General features: G+C 33.0%; 1 protein-coding gene and 1 pseudogene across 1 annotated transcript; one reads left to right on the top strand and one right to left on the bottom strand.

Annotated features, from left to right (window-relative positions):
• Positions 1-1192: 1192 nt before the first annotated feature.
• On the top strand, positions 1193-5584 carry LOC128227695 (uncharacterized; annotated as a pseudogene).
• A 660-nt stretch (positions 5585-6244) lies between these two features.
• LOC128227687 (uncharacterized) lies at positions 6245-9330 on the bottom strand. Its single transcript, XM_052938453.1, has 5 exons — positions 9128-9330; positions 8338-8475; positions 7916-8061; positions 7403-7460; positions 6245-6941 (listed from the first exon to the last, which is right to left on the bottom strand). Exons 1-5 carry the CDS (start codon positions 9328-9330, stop codon positions 6245-6247), a joined length of 1242 nt encoding a protein of 413 aa, XP_052794413.1.
• Between the last annotated feature and the right edge of the window lie 10407 nt (positions 9331-19737).

Here is a 19737-nt window from a genome sequence, read left to right as displayed (position 1 = left end):
CATGAAAGAACCTTGTTGAACAAACGAATTATTATTATTAGAAGTTGAAAAACGGTTCTATAACTTACTATTTGTGGTTTCTGATGCATATAAATGAAGCGAACAATAATATTTCAGTATGAAAAACTGTCATTTTGAAATATTGTTTCGTAGAGTAAACAACTAAACAATTTTATAAACAATGTTCGTTCATTGTAATTTTGAATGTTGTTCATTTTTTATTTATTCCTGATCATTTGGACGCTTGAATATGATCCGATAAAGACTGATTAAATTTCTGCTGTAAAATGTTTTGACAGAGAGGTACAGAGAGCTAAACGATTCTACTGGTACAATATGCAAAATGTAATCATAAACGAGGCTGTTACAAATAAAGACAGGTTTTGAAAATCTATTGGTAAAATAGGAATTAACCAAGAAAGGAAGAAGCGTATTCCAATGGAAATTTAACTTGATGATGGTTCTTTATGTCATGACGTTAACGTTGTACTTGATAAATGGAAAACAAGTGTTATAACTTTGTAAAATACGCATAATTATGATGTCCCTGCGCTTAACACTAATACTCTAAAGATGATGCTCATTTTACATTTAATGCAAATATCTCTGGTAAAGCCATTGGTGCGGACAATATATATTGTGAAGCTTTAAAAAAATGATTTTGCAATTTTTTTCATGCATTCCTTATTTAACATTTGTTTCAATCCTAGTACGGTGCCAAGTATTTGGAATAAGTGTACAGTTAACCCAATACCGAAGTCATCAAGTACGGACCCTAGAGATCCGTTATCATATAGAGGAATTAGTCTTTCGTCATCAGTGTATAAAATTTATTGTACTGTGTTGAATGATCGGCTTGGTTATTGGGTTGAAAATCAAAAGTTATTAGAGGACGGACAGGGCGGTTTCCGCCAAACAAAGTACAATAGACCAAATCTCTAGTCTTACTAGCATTATTAATACAAGGAACAAACGCAAACTGTCGCGTTTACAGCTTTTATTGATTTTAAAAAAGCTTATGATTTTATGATTAGGGATGAGTTGTGGACAAGATTATTTGGACTGGGTTTATCTGGTAAAATGCTTAAGTCTGTTATGTCGCTCTATTCCTCCGTCAGTTCCTGTGTACGTGTTAAAAGTTTAGATGTTGGGATTTCTATTGAAGATGAGAAAATGTGTGTTTTATTATAGGGCATGTAAGTCACGTCATGTGACCTCCGAGAATTAACGAGAGTTTGCACTTCCGGGTACAAACAAACTACAATATGGCGCTATCAATTTTGTACTGGTCGAGATACGTCGACGGTCATGTGAAGCTTACAAGAAAAAGTGAAGCAGCGGTAGAAAGCGGGAGAGTATTACGATTTTCCATCGATGAACTGAGAGTGATACAGGCAAATGTTCAGGCATCCATGAGAGGTAAGTCGTATTCTGTCCAGGTAAACACACATCATTTTGTGTATTACACATTACTGTACAGTCAACAAAAAATCGATTCATTCCGGTTCATAGTGCCTGCTGCCTTGGTTAATATCCCGGAACAGTTACTTTCAAACGAAAATGTGTGGAGAACTACGTTTTAAATAATAACAAGTATTTATTGATGACTATAGTGATGTATTACATATCTTCTCTTCTGTCCATCTTAGGGTTGAAAACGTTGAGTTTGAGGGTGAAGTACACCTGTCCATTCATGTATATATATGATTACCCTTATGCATCTATAAAATATTGTGTATTTATCAAAAATTTACTTTTTTAATGTTCATCGACATATTTAAATATAGATGAAAACATATTTGACAGATGACAGACAAAACCACAGGGGGCAGAAGCAAACTATTTGTAAGCTTTCCTATCCACTATGTATATATAGAGAGTAAATCTCTCTCTCTCTCTCTCTCTCTCTCTCTCTCTCTCTCTCTCTCGCTCTCTCTCTCTCTCTCTCTCTCTATGTATAAAAATTAATATATATATAGGCTAGGAAAAAAAAAAGTTGCTTCTGCCCCCTGTGGACAAAAAATGTATAATGTTGTACATGTATCCTAATGATTTATATTGTACTTGCTGTTATGGTTGCAAAGCTCACTTAGACTTTATTTTTTGGTTTTCACTGTTTTCATTTAGTAATGCAAAAATCACCCTATATAGTATGTATTACATTTATAGTAGGCTCTTCTGTGTTTTTCCCCCAGATATTCCTAGAGCAAGAAAACAATGGTGCAGTGCAGTCTACGCGTTGCCAATGCCCTATGGCTGAGTATAAATGCCATCATGTAGCAGCAGTCTTGTTGTTTGGGTAAATATTTTAATCACTTTTGTCCAGTTGTGATATATATTTTGAATATAATTAAATTTTTATCCGAAATATCCATATGTACACGTAAAAAGCTCTTAACTTTCAATGATATTATTATTTGCTATATCTAGGACAAATACAGATTATTTTACTCTAAGGCTATATGAACATTACTAATTGAGACTAAAAATACATTTTTACTGTTGAACGGAAATCATAGCAGTGATTTATCATTTTGAAGTACAATAATATGTCTCCAATAGTAAAATAACTGCTTCTTAAATGTTGTTCAAATGTGGTCATCATTTGTACATTTATTTGCAGGTACAAGAGAGTTAGCAAAACAGATATAAAATGCAGTTGGCTCAAACATCCATAGTCAGCACCTCCAAAGACTACAGTTACAATGACTGACTTATATCCCCCAAGGCAACAAGAGTACAGGTAAAAATATTATAATTACATTATTAATATGAAATGCTAACATAACTTTTATTGATTAACTAGAACAATTAAGATTAAATACCACGATTTGCAGATACTGCCTGACCCATCAGTCATGTTTGGTATGATTTGAGCACGACTGGTAAAAAACTTGCATAATTTACAACAACAAAGAACCAAGTTGACAAAAAAAATCTTTGGTCTGGTAAAAGCTGGAAGTCTGTATCGATGTCTGTTGAAAAATATTTTTATCCAGGGCTCTTAAGAGGACTGTCACAGCAGACGACAGATCATTTCTATATAACTGCCTAGGGCAGTTAGGGCGTTTCACAGGTTGCGAAATTGTTGGAGTTAAATGTTGATTTTTGTTACTGTTGTACAGTTAGGATTGAATAATATGTCTGTTCATTGACGTTGTCATGTTTATTATTTACCATATTTTGATACTTTCATTTGTTTCTTCTGATAAAAAATGTTCTGCATTCAAAATATTTGGTCTGAACTTTGATAAAATTTTCTGAAATTGCAAATGACAAATTCTGAAATTGCAAATGACAAAATAATAATGTTTAGTATAATAATTAAATTAATATTGATAAACAAGGATCTTGTAAAATAATGATGTAAACCTATTCACACGATTGTGCATTGTATGCATGTTATATATGTAATAGTTAACTTTTGCAATTTTCCTTTAATTAATGAAAATTATTATTTACTATCTACTTGTAGCTTTACACTGGATTCTGTTGGAGGAACCCAAGCCGCCACAACTTCCATTACCACTGATTGAAGATGTGTTAGTAAGCCCAGGGTACCTATCATCACAAGATCCACGCACATATTTTAGGCGATCATTTGTTCTGTCTCAGGAGAAGATAACCCAGATAGTCTTCATGACAACCAGGCAGAGGGAAAACTCCCTTTGGGCAGCCGCCAGAAAGCTGCGATTCACTGCCTCCAACTTTGGACAAATAATTGCTGCTTCCAAACGCAATCGGTAAAGCTATGGATGATAAACTAAGCAATAGGTCTCTTGTAAAACTATCTTTATTATTATTTTTCCCTTTTATCCAAGCATTATGATAGCAATATACTTTGTATTCAGTTATATACAACGGTTAATAACATGTGTGATGTCACTTTAGTATGATAATGTATTTACAGATTATGTGCATCCCTGAAGAAACGGCTACTGAGCGCCTACAATCTTCAGAAGAGGGCGCCTATCCAGTGGGGAATAACTCATGAGAAAAATGGGTTAGATGCATATTGCAGAACTGGAGGGGTGACATTGGTACAAACTGGTAAATATTTTAAATGTCTTTTTTTCTGATTCATGAAAAATATCCAATGATACTTATTATTGAAAATGCTTAATGCTGTAAGGTACCATAAAGTTTTGAACATTTTAATGTGATTTGGTACCTAATGACATCAACCAGTTACTGCATGTTAATATATTACACAATGCACAAATGATAATGTGATATGAATATTTAATTTCAAAATTGGATTCATCTTCATCTGTGTTACAAAGCTCATTTCAATGTACACATTTTACTTGCCGAGAATGTTTTATTGTAAAGTATTGAAGTTTAATATTTGTAGTTTGCTGATAAATAGACAAGTAGAGATTTAGCTCTCTGTGTGTAATGCATCAACCTTGTTATCAAGAGGTTTGTGATTTGAGCCCCAGTATGGGTACATTCATTAATTGACCAGTGTCGTTAAACCATATTGTAGCTGATGACTGTTTATGTGTATCTAATATTGTACAGGCATTTGGCTTCATGAATCAGGCATCCTTGGGGCTTCACCTGACGGGTTTGTTCAAGGAGATTATTGTGGCCGCGTTCACCTCCAAGATAAAGAACAGCCAGTAATGTCACCAGACATCATCGAGGTGAAGTGCCCTTTCTCGGCCAAGGACATGACTATTACGGAGGCATGTCATTCAAACAAAGACTTCTACTTAGGTATTTTCACTCATTTTATTCTATAAGATGATTTTCAATATAAGTGAAAAATAATAATTTTATCTCTGGATTGTTGACACAGAAAAAGGTGGACATAAACTGTAAACACATATCACAAACTGTTAACTTGATTTATCTTATCGCTTGATGGAAGATGTTGATGCTGGTTGCTTATTCCATTATGTTTCAGTTAACTATCAACTACTATTATTTATTTAACTTAAAGCTGCTCTGTCACAGATTGATTTTTTGAATTATTTTAGTTTTGTCTTGGAATGAGCCAATTTATGCATAAATGCCAGGAAACGAGTGATGTAAGAATGCTGCCAAAAGAGCTGATCGCAGTTTTCATATTTACGTTTTCAAAATTGATGTACTATGGCTAAAAGCGTTAAAATTACTCGAAGAGAAATGTAATTTTCGGCAGTTTTCCAACCAATTGAGATCTGTTCTATAGTGAGTTACCTCTTATGACTGAATTGAAGGCATTGATTCCAAAATCAGCTGATTCTGAGACCAAAAAAGAGGTCAAAACTGTCAGTCTGTGAGAGTGCAGCTTTAAGTGATCATTTTAAATGAAAATGAAACAAGCATTTTTTGTTCATAAGACATGATCAAAAGACGACTTTGTTTTTTTCCAGACCTATCTCCAGATGGCAGGATGTGCTTGAAACGCTCACATGACTACTGGCACCAAATTCAGGGACAGCTTCATATTACTGGCACTCAATGTTGTGATTTTGTTTTTTGGACAACGAAAGACATGCAAATTGTTAAAATGTTAAAAGACAATTCTTGGGCAATTAATATGTCTTCTATTATTTATTTTTACATGTTGACATTTTTACCATCTCTTAAATGAAGATATACTTTATTGAGTTTATTTTCTTCATGAAAATGATGAATATACTAATGTAATAGCTTACACTGAAAATGGACCATTGTCAGAGTTTGACACTGCCATTATAAAAGATAAGAGATTGAGTAGTGTGTATCACATTCAATGTTAACTATCAAACACTGCTTTAACAAATTTCTGTCATCTTTGAAAACTATTTTAAAGTTTGAAAATTTGTTAATTGAATCAATTATTTTAAACAAAAGGGAAGTCCTGCGATCATTACAGAAACTCTTTTTGTACAAAAAAGCCGGATCACATGGCGTATGCACAATTGACCTTTTTCTCGTTTTTAATTTGACCTTATGCACAAAAATTTGGTGTGTTATATTTGTTTTGTCATTTTTTTTTTTAAATTTCATACAGGTGGTGTTTGATTATCATGCACAGGACACAAACTGAAGTAAAAGAAAGATCTTTTCATTTAGTTGTTAAATATGTTTCACTCCAAAATCTCATATTTATCAGCAATTTCCTTCAATAATGGTGCCTGAAGGTTAACCAAACAGCAACATAGTTGAAATATTTTGGTTGACAAATGTCTATACTGAGCAGGAATATGATTTAAAATATCAGATTTTTTTATTCTTTCGTTTGCTCTTTCAACATGGATTCTACTTCTTCCTATTTTGAAACACAATTCAGCCTCTTCCTTAGTAAAATGTCCTTTACTGGATAAAAATGGTGGAATATTAATGAAACACCAGCTGGAAGTTTATCAAATATATTAAATCCTTTGTCTGCTAGAATTAGATATCCAGGCTGAAGCTGGTCTAGAACATGACAATGTTCGACAATTGCATCATCGGATGTGGAACCTGGGTATAAATCTGAACTGTAAACAAGTGCACCATTTGGAGCAACACAGGTTACAGCCTTCACAGTGTGTCTGCTTTTGTAGCTGCTGTAAGACAGCGACTGACTGTTCATATCTGATGGCACATCTTGTATGATTTCTGTAGCATCCATAGCGATTCTAGCAGAGGTGAAATCTTCAAATGATTTTGGCATGAAGCCTTTGCATTTCAGCTGGCTTGGAATTCCTACTGCCTTTAAAACACCATCATGTAATATTTCATGCAATACAGATATGTAGGTGTTGATAACGTTAGACACAGTTGCCCTGCTGGTATTGAACCGGACAGCTAAATCTAGGTCCTTACAATTCAACCGTAGTTTCATCAAAGCCATCAGAAGTTGATCCTGAATGCTAAAGCATGTGACTGTCCAACCAGCATAATAATTGAATAGGGCCATCCTCTGAACCATGCTCGCCAGCACTTGAAAAAACATCTGTTGGGAATGACGTGTACAACAGCATCTGCAAAACAGTGAAACAATACTATCAGTTAATTCCATGCGACTGTTGTATATTATGTTACCATAAATTATGTTGGGCATTCAGTAGACATATCAATATATGAAATCTGAGTATCTGTCAAAAAGTAAAAATGCTTATCACCAATGTAAACAACACAATTGTTTTGGCAATAAGAGGTACTTTAAAGGCAATATATGTATTCATACTATTTATATATTTATCATTTGGTAAATGTCCTTTTGACCATATGATAAAAACAATTGTTTTGTTTCATCGAGATATCAATCTTAATGTATATTGTCAACACAAACATTTCCCATTTTCACTCGTGAAAATATTACTTTAGATGTTCACTTGATTAAATAAATTTAATATGTCACTGAACAAATCCTCTTGAAGTAAACAAACTTACTTTATCTGTATCATGAATTATATCTTGCAGCGTCAGCCTTGGTTTCTACAGTTTAAGAGTTTTGATTTCATTCTCTAACTCTGCAATCTGCTCCTCCAGCTGTGGAACTGAAACATTTTGTATGACAAAAGTAACTAAAACTGCCTATGACACCTGGGAGTAAAATGTTTTTTGTCCAAGATGCCCGAAAATGGCAAAAAAATAAGAAAAACGAATATTAATTACAAATTGGAACATTCTGTATAAAACAAATTTATTAAAATACTTGTAAATGGTGGACAAAGTAAAGGGCAACATAAAAGTAAAATGATGCAGGGATTGATCTTTGAATTTTGTTGTGACATTTCACATGAAATAATATATTCAGCAAAAATAAGTTTGTCTTCATGTATGTTCAAATGGTTCAGGACATAGTACTGGTCAGAGAGTATGAAACTTATTGAGGTCGGTTAGCTCAGTTTGTAAGAGCATCTGTATTGCAAGGGGATCTTGGGTTTGATCTCTGGATTGACCGCGTTCTTTTTTGAGTCTGTAATTTTTGTATGAATACTAAAAAATGTACCAGTTGAACACGCTGTAGAGCCTCCCATATCATCCATTTCTGACAATGGCTGCTTTATGTAGCTATGGTCATGGTTGCTGCCAGTGGCTGTATCAGGAACGTCAATTTCTGGTTCCACAGCCTCTTCCACTTTGCGTTTTTTACGTCTGGATAAAAATAAATAAATAAAGAAAATGTATAAATATCATTTCAAATAACAATTACAGACCTTGTTGCAGTTTAGTAACTGTAGTCTAATTATTTTAATCATACTGAAACTACTAAAGAGCACATTATGATTGTGATATTAATCACAGTGACTATGATTTTATAAGGATATTGGACAACAAATAGTGTTATTATCGTACGAGGAAGTTCTGTCTAGCATAAGCTGTGAAAAGTTTTAAAACAATAACACTACACAACATATTCATTAGATTTACCTTGTTGGGGTTGGTAGGTCTGGAAGGCTGACAACATCTTTACTGAAGCTGAAGATGGTTGGACCATTCTCCTTCTTCCCATCAACAAAATGACAGCTACATATCCGGTCGTTGCTGTTATATGGCCTGTCTGCCCGTCTGAAATGTTGTCATGCATACGTTTATAATCATACTATTGAAAATACTGGGACAATCCAAGCAGTTGAACATTTAAACAGTGATAAGGCGTACATGTAAGAACAATTATTTAAATATGTAGATATACAATAGTAAGACATAAACTGCTCAGGTTATACAACTCAACCAGTACTGTCACTACATCAATACAGTACATGACGTGTGGAGTTTATGCCATACACATTTAGGTACAATTGAGTATCTCACTTCTGTCAGTAACTTTTTAATGTTTGTTAATACAATTAAGTAAAGTAACTGAATCAAGTAACAAAATGTACTTTTCAATGAAAATTTATAAAATCTTGCCACCATACTGCATGTACATTACAAATTTATGAACGTGTCTCTTTAATTGAGATGGGTGGGGTAATGATATAACAGATAGACGACGGTTCTGTTTAATTTGCTTTACCTTAGTTATCTCGTAGTATTCACACCATTGGTGAATCAGCATGGAAAAAGTACAAAACATATCATGTATCTTAAATTCAACTGTTGATGAACAGTGATAAATAGCAAAGGTCATTTATGTCAGCAACATCGTCTGATCGATTGACAAAATGAACATTTTTTAATCACAATTAGTATTTGTAGACTAAAATGTTGCAATTACCTGCATCTGACAATCCATTTCTTTCGGTCCTTGTCATTAGTCGGAAACCTGTAGATTCCACAAGCCTGTCTGCCCCCAGTGCGATGCGTACAGCCAAAAGCATAACAATACACCATTTTCATAAATGGCGATGATGTACCCGGAAGTCCGAAACCGAAAGTGAAAGTAAAACGAGACTTACGCGCCCTATATGCAGGTGACATCGTTCTACTAGCTTCAAACGAAGCTGATTTACAAGTACTTTTAAATGCTTTAGCTGATTGGTGTAAATTTTAATGACATGACTATTAATAAAACAAAGAATAATATAGTTCACTTTAGTCCTCAGTCTGTACAACGTATATGTGGCAATGGCAGTTTATTTGCAGTTGATAAGTATTCTTACCTTGGCATTGTTATCAATGAATTTCTTAATCATAATGTGACTGCTCAAGCCGTTGCTTAGAGTGCTAGCCGTGCGCTCGGGCTTCTTATTGCTAAATGTAAAATCGTTGGTGGTATGCCGTATGACGCATACACTAAATTATATGACTCTATTGTTTGGCCGATTATAAGTTACGGTGCATCAATCTGGGGTGTAAAAGCGCTTTCCTGAATCAGCGCCGTGAAAAATAGAGCCATACGTTTCTTTCTCGGCGTTGGGAAATACACACCGTAATGATACTGTTAAGGGCGAAATGGCATAGGTACCACCGATTATCCGTTAGTGGAAGTCTTTAATGGAACATTGGTCTAGGTTGTGTAATACATATGTGTCATGTATCAATAAATAAACAGCTCCTTGAGCAAATAGTAAGGCATGTAGTGCATACAAAAATGGTTTTATTATGTAAATGAGAAAATGTTATGCCTTGACTTAGATATATGTACTAATATGAATGACAATGTACCAAAATCCACCGTTGTTAGCCAATTATATGATAAAATGGTGTAAGCGTATGTCAATGATTGGCACGATTCTATAAATATACCAAAAGGTATACGTGGAAGGGGTACAAATAAGTTAAGAATGTATTGCAAAAATAAAATTAACTATTATTATGAAAATTATTGTAAGTATGATTATGCCGCCAAAACAATGGGCAGCGTTAAGTAAATTTAGATGCGTGGTAGCCGCTATTCGAGTGGAAACGGGCCGATATGAAAAACTTGCCCTAAATGATCGTCTTTGCCCTTTTTGAAACTCTGTTGAATCAAAAATTAATTTTTATCCTATTGTAGATTGTAAAATATTATACGAATGCCATTGTTAGAAAAGGCGAACATAATTAATCCATTATTGCAAAGTATGTCCGATATAGATACGTTGTCTTATATTTTAGCAAGCAACATGTTGTCGAGACTTAGTGCCAAAACCTGCAACGATATTCTTAATTATAGGATGTTTTATTTTGTGTAAGTACTGTTGTTGTTATTTTAAAAACTTAAATTATTGTGGTATTTTATGCATAGCTACAAATAAATGCTAATCAGTTCATCTACGGTCTGACTGGGGTGATAATAGATTGTTGCACCCATTTCTTAAATATGCACGATTGTGCGCGTTAATGTTTTTAGTATTTTATTAAGTTTGATTTAACTAAGTTTTAAAACAAGATTAGCATTGGTTTCTAGTTTCTTACTTGTAAATAGATATATGATATCCAATATGTGTGCAATGCTATGTGGTTTGTATATATATCGTTTTTAGATGTTGTATAAGTAATGTATAGTCTTATTTTGTGTGTGCTATAATCTCTTATAACTCATGCACTGAGTGGCAATGCATGTTTCAAGGTGTATTTATTGTGTGATGTATACATATTGTATTGATGACTTTAATAAACTATCAAATACGACCGTGCTATATATGGATGGCGCGTTGACAGAGTTACACGTATCGGTAATATCTTTACTGGCACTCTAACGTAGCTTTCAGATCCGGCAGAGAGTTTAACAAATTCGAAAAGTTAACGATCCCATAAGTGTATATACAATTACGACAAACATAATTTAAAAATAATGGTACAATATAAATAACATATTAACGAATGAACGAATATAGCAATTCACACCCCCACACAATTATAGTAATGTATCGTATAACGTGAAGAATCTTAAGATATTTGTTTCAGTTTCGCATTTTATTTCAACAATTGAGCTTAAAAGGGGCACACAATAGGTTAATGCATTAAGAAATATTTTTAACTTTTATGCATGATTATGTTTTTCTTATCTGACTTTTATGATCAAAGCAAAACAAACACATTTGATTTGTGTACATATCAAATATAGCGATATTTTGGCAATTATTTACTGGTAACTCGGGAATAAGAGGCCAGGTAGCTATAAACGGCCACATATAAAAGGCTAATATTTGTCTATCTAAACACATATCGTATGTTTTTATCAATAAACCAATTGTATTAACATACTTATGCATTAAAATGAAGAAAAAAAAGTTTTTTACATCAAGCTATTTTGTGCCGCTTTAAAGGAATTCTATTTTTAATTAGCTGTTTACGCTTTTCTGGAGCGTTTTATATTAAATTATTGTCAATGCATAGTGAGGTACCTTAAGTTTGTTAACGGTGCTGTTCTGCCAATGAAAATGACATTTATGAAACCCAACTCCGATACAACTGCCTACCAAACCATTTCTATCCACCTAGCACAGGTTTTTTTATATATATTTTGCGACATTTGCAGTGAATGCCTGAACTCAAATCTTGGGAAAGAGTAATGTCCTTCTCAGGGAAATGACTAAGGGAACTTAATATTCTTTGTAAATTACCATATACAGTATATGAAAATGAATTAAAGAACCTATGAAAATCATTTATATTATATCATCGATGATGATGATGTGAATGATGATGATGATGATGATGATGATGATGATTATGATGATGATGATGATGATGATGATGATTATGATGATGATGATGATGATGATGATGATGATGACGATGATGATGATGATGATGATGATGATGATGATGATGATGATGATGATGATGATGATGATGATGATGATGATGATGATGATGATGAAAACGTACTAAACGTTAAGAAACGTAACTCTTATAAATCAAATTATTGATCATACTAAATTCAGTTAACAGTATGGACCTGTTTTCATCCATTACATTTAATAACATTTTGACTGGCAAAATATCTGTTGAAGGTTCAAGGTTAAGATGAGAATTGATGACAAACTATCATTTCTTAATTTTTTTAGATTTTTCATCCTTAAGGAATAGATTTATTGAAAGGTTCTTAAAAATATTTTTATATTAGGTAAATATTATATTATTCATTTCATGTACGAGTGTATACTTCTTTTTCTTAAACCTAATTTTCGTTTTAGCTCGGGTAATTTGATACTTAAGTTTTTAAATGATATTTCTTAAATGTATTATCAAACAATAGTGTTAATAGTGTTAAAAGTTATTTTATGCGCTATAATTGTCACAATTTTATCTTATTGCTAATTGCTAGAAATAAATATTGACAGAATATTCTAAACAAAAGGAAGGCGCGGACCATTCAAACAGAATTCGGTGTATCTGATCCGTCAAAATTGACATGCGTTTTCAATAAAATTAGCTACATCTTTAAAATTAATCACGATGGATAAACATTTTGCAATATGGTCATATAAGTGACAACTGTAACTGATTTTACGTGCGATATTATCATTTGTTAAGACAATTAAAAGGGTCACTTTAAAGTGATAACTGACATTTAATTGCCTCAGGATGTCAATCAGTAAGGTGTAGCCTATGACTTCCGTAAATTATATCAACGTTTCCTAAATTGTTACGGGTATAAATTAATGTTTTTGAAATTAAAAATCATTTCCAGTCATGTGCACTAGCAATAAACATGTTGAGAAAAATAGGAAAATAATGCATTTAGAAAAACATTTTAAAAAATCTGGAGGGTTTTAAGTATTTTTGTCGCGGATTTCTTTTTCAAAAGGATAAAAACATTCAAATAAAATGTTTATTAATTGAACTTGTATTCAAACGGTGATGAATCATACTTGAATACTTTTCAATTTCAATGACACAAATGTCCAAACTTTAATCAAAGTTTAATTTTATTAGCCATTACTAAGATAACACATGAGTAGTGATAATGCAGAATTTCGGATAATGCAGGCTTCAGATATTCTAAGAATGGATTAGGAATTGACTTGTCACAGGTGGTTGTAAGTTGCACTGGTCCCAGGAACGTTTGTTTCCGAGGCCTTGTGTAACTTTCTCGCACCTTGACATTTAACAACAGATACTGACCGTGAAACCTAAATTTATAGAAATGTTGAAAGCTAATTTGTGTGGAGACGTCGGAAATGTGAAAGTCATAAAATAGGATTAATTACTGTTACACAATGAAATGAAGAATTTCGGAAGTTTTGCATGTAAGTTACTTGGGTCCCAGGTCATATTTTATCCGAGGTTCCTAGTAACTTTTATGTTAACTTTCAATTTACAATTCATTTGGACATACATTGAAAGGAAAACAAAATCATTATGAAGAATAAAGAAATGAAGTCGGTTCAGACATGTCTGCGTGTAAGTTACCTGGGTCCCAGGCTATATTTTGTCCGAGGGCTCTTGTAACTTTTATATAGACTGTCTAAAGCTCAATTATAAAGCGTAATTTTAAGAACTTTAAGAAATTAATAGAAAAACAAGATACTGGTTGCATTTCTAATAAAAGAACACGTTGGCTTGTAAGTTACCTTGGTCCCAGGTTGTGCTATGTCCGAGGGCTTTTGTAACTTTCTTGTGGACTGTCTTTTAAACTACATGAAAGAACCAAGTTGAACAAAAGAATGTTTAATATAAGCTGGAAGTTGAAATTCTAATAACGTGTTCTATAGCATACTATACGTGGTTTCTCAACTACAATTTATGTGTGAAAGCGCGATTCGTCTCGGAACAAGGATTTGTTTGGACGCAGGAGCATCCTTAGTTACCATAATTATATACGTGTATACAATTAAGATTTAACGTCAACGAAACCATCAACAATCAAAGCACTGAAAGTGCTGATGGACGGTGACATTGTTCGGTCTGCTGCAAGTATAGAACTAAGTCCTTTCTCTTATAAACACAGAAAATCATCGGGACTTAATCTTGAATATAGGAGCATAATTTGAACACTCTTAGGTGAGGACAATAAGACAATGCTTCAAACCAAATATCTCAGCTTGATATTTATTTTCCAAACATAATTATTCATCTTAATGCTGTAGCTTTGAAAAGTTGATGAAAAGGCCACCTGGCAATATCATCGTTAATGTTTGTTTGCAGAACTACATCATGCTCAAAATTCCATTCCAGTTGCATAGCAAATACGCCAAAAGGACGCAATCAAGATAACTGAAGCATTACATTAACAGATGTTTTTAAAAATGTACACATGGTCCTAAGTTCAATGTTGTACTCAAAATTAAAAACGTAGGCCTTAGTTGAAGGAACTGTTCACAAGATGATCAATTTGCAAGAAAACAAAATTGTCGAAAAATGACATTAACTTGGTATTAATGTGTACAATGCATTGAATCTTACTTACTGAAGTACCACATAGTTTACAATTTATTTTAGCTAAGCAGTTATTTCGTATTTTTCCATTAAAAATATTAGTGGGTATGTCTACCAAGGTATATAGCTTAAATATACCACCTGTTTGGAGTAAGCCTTCGTAGCACACTGGATACAACACTGGACTGCTTTTTTTTTACATTTTGGTCCTTTCTCTATAATTATGATTCAAAGCTTAACACATTCTATTAAATAATTGTCCGGAGTTGCGTTACAGGAAAAATAAATTGGTGCCAATCTGGTGTACAGTCCCTTTAAAGTAACCCGAGAACAACAATGATGATTGTTTTCCAAACATAGCAACATTTTATTGCAGAGGCAACACAAATAAAAAAGTAAGTGAAAATGTCACAATCATGGTTAGCCAAGCACAACATTTATAATTATTTTTAAAGCAGTACATGCTGTCCAATCTGTAAACATATGAAAGAGGGTCACAGTAAAGGAGATCTGAGGACAACATTGATAATTGTTTAGCAAAACTTACTGAACTTTCGTTGCAGTACGTTAGAATAGAAAAGATGGTCAAACGGTAATTATCAAGGTTATCCAAGTATAATATTGATATTTGTTTTAAAAGTAATACACATGGTCTAAATTTCTTTGATGTTGCTTCAAAAATAGAATGTATGTCAAAAAATTATATTCTATGTCATCAAAGCACAACATTGTTTTTGTTTTGAAAATTGTACTAAAAAACTATCATTAAAGTAACTTAAAAATAGGAAAGTATGTCGAAAGGACAAGTTTATCCAAGCACAATTTTGATTTTTGATTTCGAATAAATGGTCTTAGTTTTATGGCTGAAGCTTCAAATTTAAATGTGGGTCAAAAGGCCAAAATCTCGGTCATCAAAAGACAACATTAACTATTGTTTTCAAAACTGTCTAAAATGCTATAGCTCTAAAAAATAATAGGTCAAAAAGGTCAGGGTCATCCGAGAGTGACATATATAAATATATGTTTGTTTTCAAAACAGTACAGATGTCAAGTTTTCATTGATGTAGCTTTAAAAAACACATTCAACAACTTCAGGAAATGTGTAAATAAATTAGCCTTTGTCGAGCTTACTAACATATATCCTTGACGAGTTGTATAATACAGTCTATTATATGATGACGAGTCTTAGTATCTTTTTATCGAAATATTCTTTAAGTAAAGACAGCAAAAACAACCAACCTGTTTTATTTCTCTAGTAAACAAGATCTGTCACAGAGACTGCGCTCTCGACTATTACGCCGCTGTTCAGTGTAAGGATTGAAAAGTTTTGGCGAAACATGGATGTGGTTACATGGAAAATTTTAAGCAGAATTTCTAAGTCCAATAATAACGGGCCGTTATTTGCAAAATATAGTTATCTGACTTGGTTATTCAAGTAGGTTGGGTGGTTGAGTACCATTGTCTAAAGTCTCAATGCAATACATGAGTAGTTGCTGAGATATTAACCATGTGTGCTAACATGCAAAACCTTAACCAGTATTTCTAAGTTGCATAATAAAGGGGCAAAAATGATAAAATATAAAAGATAGAGTTATCTTTCCTGATTAATTAAGAAGGTTGAATAGTTGGGAGCCTGTGTAAAAAGTTTCAATGCAATACATGATGTATTTGAATTTATATGTCAAATAATAAAGCAAAACCTTAACCAGAATTTTTAAGTCGAATGATAAAGGGTCATTATTTGCATTAAATGCAAACTAGAGTTATCTAACTTGGTTAATTAGGAAGGTTGGATGGTTGAGTACCATTGTATAAAATCTTAATGCAATACATCAAGTAGTTGCTGAGATATTAACCTATGTGTGCTTACATGCAAAACCTTTACAAGAATTTCTAAGTCAAATAATAAAGGCCCATTATTTGCATTAAATTCAAATAAGTGTTATCTAACTTCATTAATTTAATAGGTTAGATAGTTGGGAATACATATCTAAAGTTTCAATGCAATACATGATGTAATGAGATAAAGACTTAAAGGTGCTTACATGCAAAACCTTAACCAAGGTGTGACGCCGACGCCGACGCTTGGGTGAGTAGTATAGCTCTCAATATTCTTCGAATAGTCGAGCTAAAACAGGATACAATTAAAGCGATGCTATTCTCTGCACTTCATGCATGCATTGCAAAAATTTTGTATAAGGAAAATTTTTAAATCATGCGATCATTCTCACACTGTTTGTAAAAAGAATACATATAAAGGTGATATCAAGTACAGCAGAAGGGAATAACAACAAAAAACTAAACTCTTTTTAATTGTGACATCATAATGGTCACCGGTAGGATGAAGTCATAGATTACTATGTGATCATGACGTCATTTCCTATTTAAACCAATATAGTACCCCATTCAGTACCCAACGTGATTGAAAGTTTTTATCAGGAGATAAGATAAATATCACATTTTCCTCTTAAGAATTGGTTGGAAATTTAATTTTACCTTTTTTTCATCACAATGAATACAAAATGACAAATTGACATTTGAAAAAACTATTCTTGTCAATGAATTTGTTTAAAAACATGTGGAAGGATATTATAAGTTCCATGGTCAGTAGGTAACCCGATATGGGATATTCAATGTAAAGGAAACCATATTGCGGTGGAGTGAAGCTCGAACCTAAATATGGATTCTTGCCCCCATATTTCCATTACTATGTCACCTACTAACCCTGTAATGTAAGTATAACGTTGACAACCTGTTACCCTGTTTAAATGTTTTATTTATTCATTGAAATATTCACCAATTCCGATTAAAGACGCCATTTTGGTGTAATATAAATTTGGAAAATGGAAAAATGTGGTGTCACCGCGTCACCTGTCCTTGACCAACAGCGGTGTTTCATAAACATTGGAGTCGTGATTTTTTTTTACCAATAGAAATAGACCAATGTTATATTGATATCCCCATGTGTATTAAGGAGAGAAAAAATATGTGATGGCTGTATTTAACTGGATATAAAGTATAAAAGTAAATAAAAAAAACACGAACAAAATTCTTTATGAAAAAACATTACTAAGAATGGGTGGAGTGATTGCTGATAATGAGCCCTTCTTAATCATTAAGGTAGTTACTTTAGGTCATTAAATTGACTTAGAATACAACCTCATTGTCTAATTCATTGTCGACGTAAAATCTTACGCAGGGATTGTGCATCAGGTGAGTGACAGTAGGCTGAGGAAATCCAAACTTGAAGAATGAAATTGTTAATGATTAAGGATAGCACTTCATTTATGCCTATCTGAAATTTCATTTGCTTAATTGTAGGTTTATTCTATTTTTGTTGTTAAAGCTGCACTCTCACAGATTGAAAGTATTGGCAGCTTCTTTATTTTTTGTCTTAGAACGAGCCATTTTTTTGCGTAAATTTATGGAAACCAGTAAAATAAGACTGCTGACAAAAAATCAGATCATAGATTCTTATTCTTTTGTTCAAAAATTGATGTTTTATGCATTTTTTCTTTAACCGTTCGTATCAGTTTAAGCCATTAAGCATCAATTTTTGAACATAAATATGAAAATCTAAGATCTGATATTTTGTCAGATATCTTATTATTGGTTTGCACATATTTACGCAATAATTTGCTCTTTCCAAAACAAAAAATAAAAGAAGCTGTTAAAATAGTCAATCTGTGGGAGTGCAGCTTTAAGGGCTCATTATTTCTTAGTCTTAACAAGATGATGTTCAAATTAAGCGTCTTCTTATCCATAAACTTCTATTAAAACAAGATTTTAAAAAAGAGGGCGTTTTGAAAATATTGAATAAAGGAAAAGAATTTCATATTTGTCAGGTTTGAACTGACATTTCAAAATGCTTTATCCTTTGGAACAGGCCATGCGGTAACTAAGAAATATGTCAAGTCCAAGATATACGCATTACCACAAAATTAACCAAGCACAATTTTGATCACAATTCACACACTGTGCAATGTTAAAATTGCAAAATTTCCTTCTGATTGAAAAAAAAATCACAGGCTGTCAGACTAAATTACTGACACTCCTTTTCTATAAAAGTTCATGCTGTCTTCAGAAATTAATTGAAATAACGAATAAGGGTAATGTAACATTCTGCCAAAGGGGGAAGTGCATTCATAGTATGTGGATGTCCTGGATTAAATATGCAAATTAACATACCAGGTCTCTGTTTAGAGAAAAAATATATGTATATAAAAGAGTAATGCATGATTTTCTCTGAAGGGATCTGTTGGCCTTGAACATTTCAGTAATATGGTTTGTTTTTATTGATCTTTTTTAGACATACATGTTTGATGCTTGATTACCAATGAGAATAATTTGCCCAAAATTGCAACAGAAAAATTTCAGGGCGTAGCCAGCGTTACACACTTACGCACATGCGTAACATCAATCTGAAAAATGAAAAAAATTGGCCAAACTTGGCATCAAAATCGAGGGTTAAGCTATGTTTTGACATCAGAATAAAACCTCAAAGGGAAGATCAGCTATAGAAAGCATTGTTTCTCTGTGCTAGATAGCTAACAGAGCCTTAGAAATCACATGGTAACTACAGTCGTCGGCCTCGAAGCTATAAATCCCGACAAATACAAATCAATGCTAAACATATTAGTTCCATTTTTCCGTGGGGAGCAGCCCCCCCCCTTAACCTCCTGCGGTTAAAGGGATTCCCCAGCCAATAGCCTCTCACATTTAGAACAGCCTGGCTACACCCTTGAATTTAATTAAATGCCAAAAATGTCAAAATCTTGTCTACATTCTAGTATTTTGATTTTTTTTTCATTGAGTAAGACCCTTTTGGGCTATTTAAACACTGTAAATATCCGTAAAGCTATATACATGTATACAATATTGATATCCCCAGCATGCACAATTAAGTTATGCATTATCTTTTACCATTGTTAATTTTAGCATACAAGAAAAATACTGTAATTTACACTTACCTGAAAAATATGTAGTCAATGATAGAGAATAATAAGTGGCAGATTTCAAATCAAGGCATTTAAGGCTTAACAGCTGCTTAGCACCGTCCAGATAATACAGACAGGC

Source organism: Mya arenaria, chromosome 1 (assembly GCF_026914265.1).
Source record: "Mya arenaria isolate MELC-2E11 chromosome 1, ASM2691426v1".
NCBI classification, from domain to species: Eukaryota; Metazoa; Mollusca; class Bivalvia; order Myida; family Myidae; genus Mya; species Mya arenaria.
Note: the sequence above shows the minus strand (reverse complement) of the source record. Positions and strands in the feature narration are given on the sequence as shown.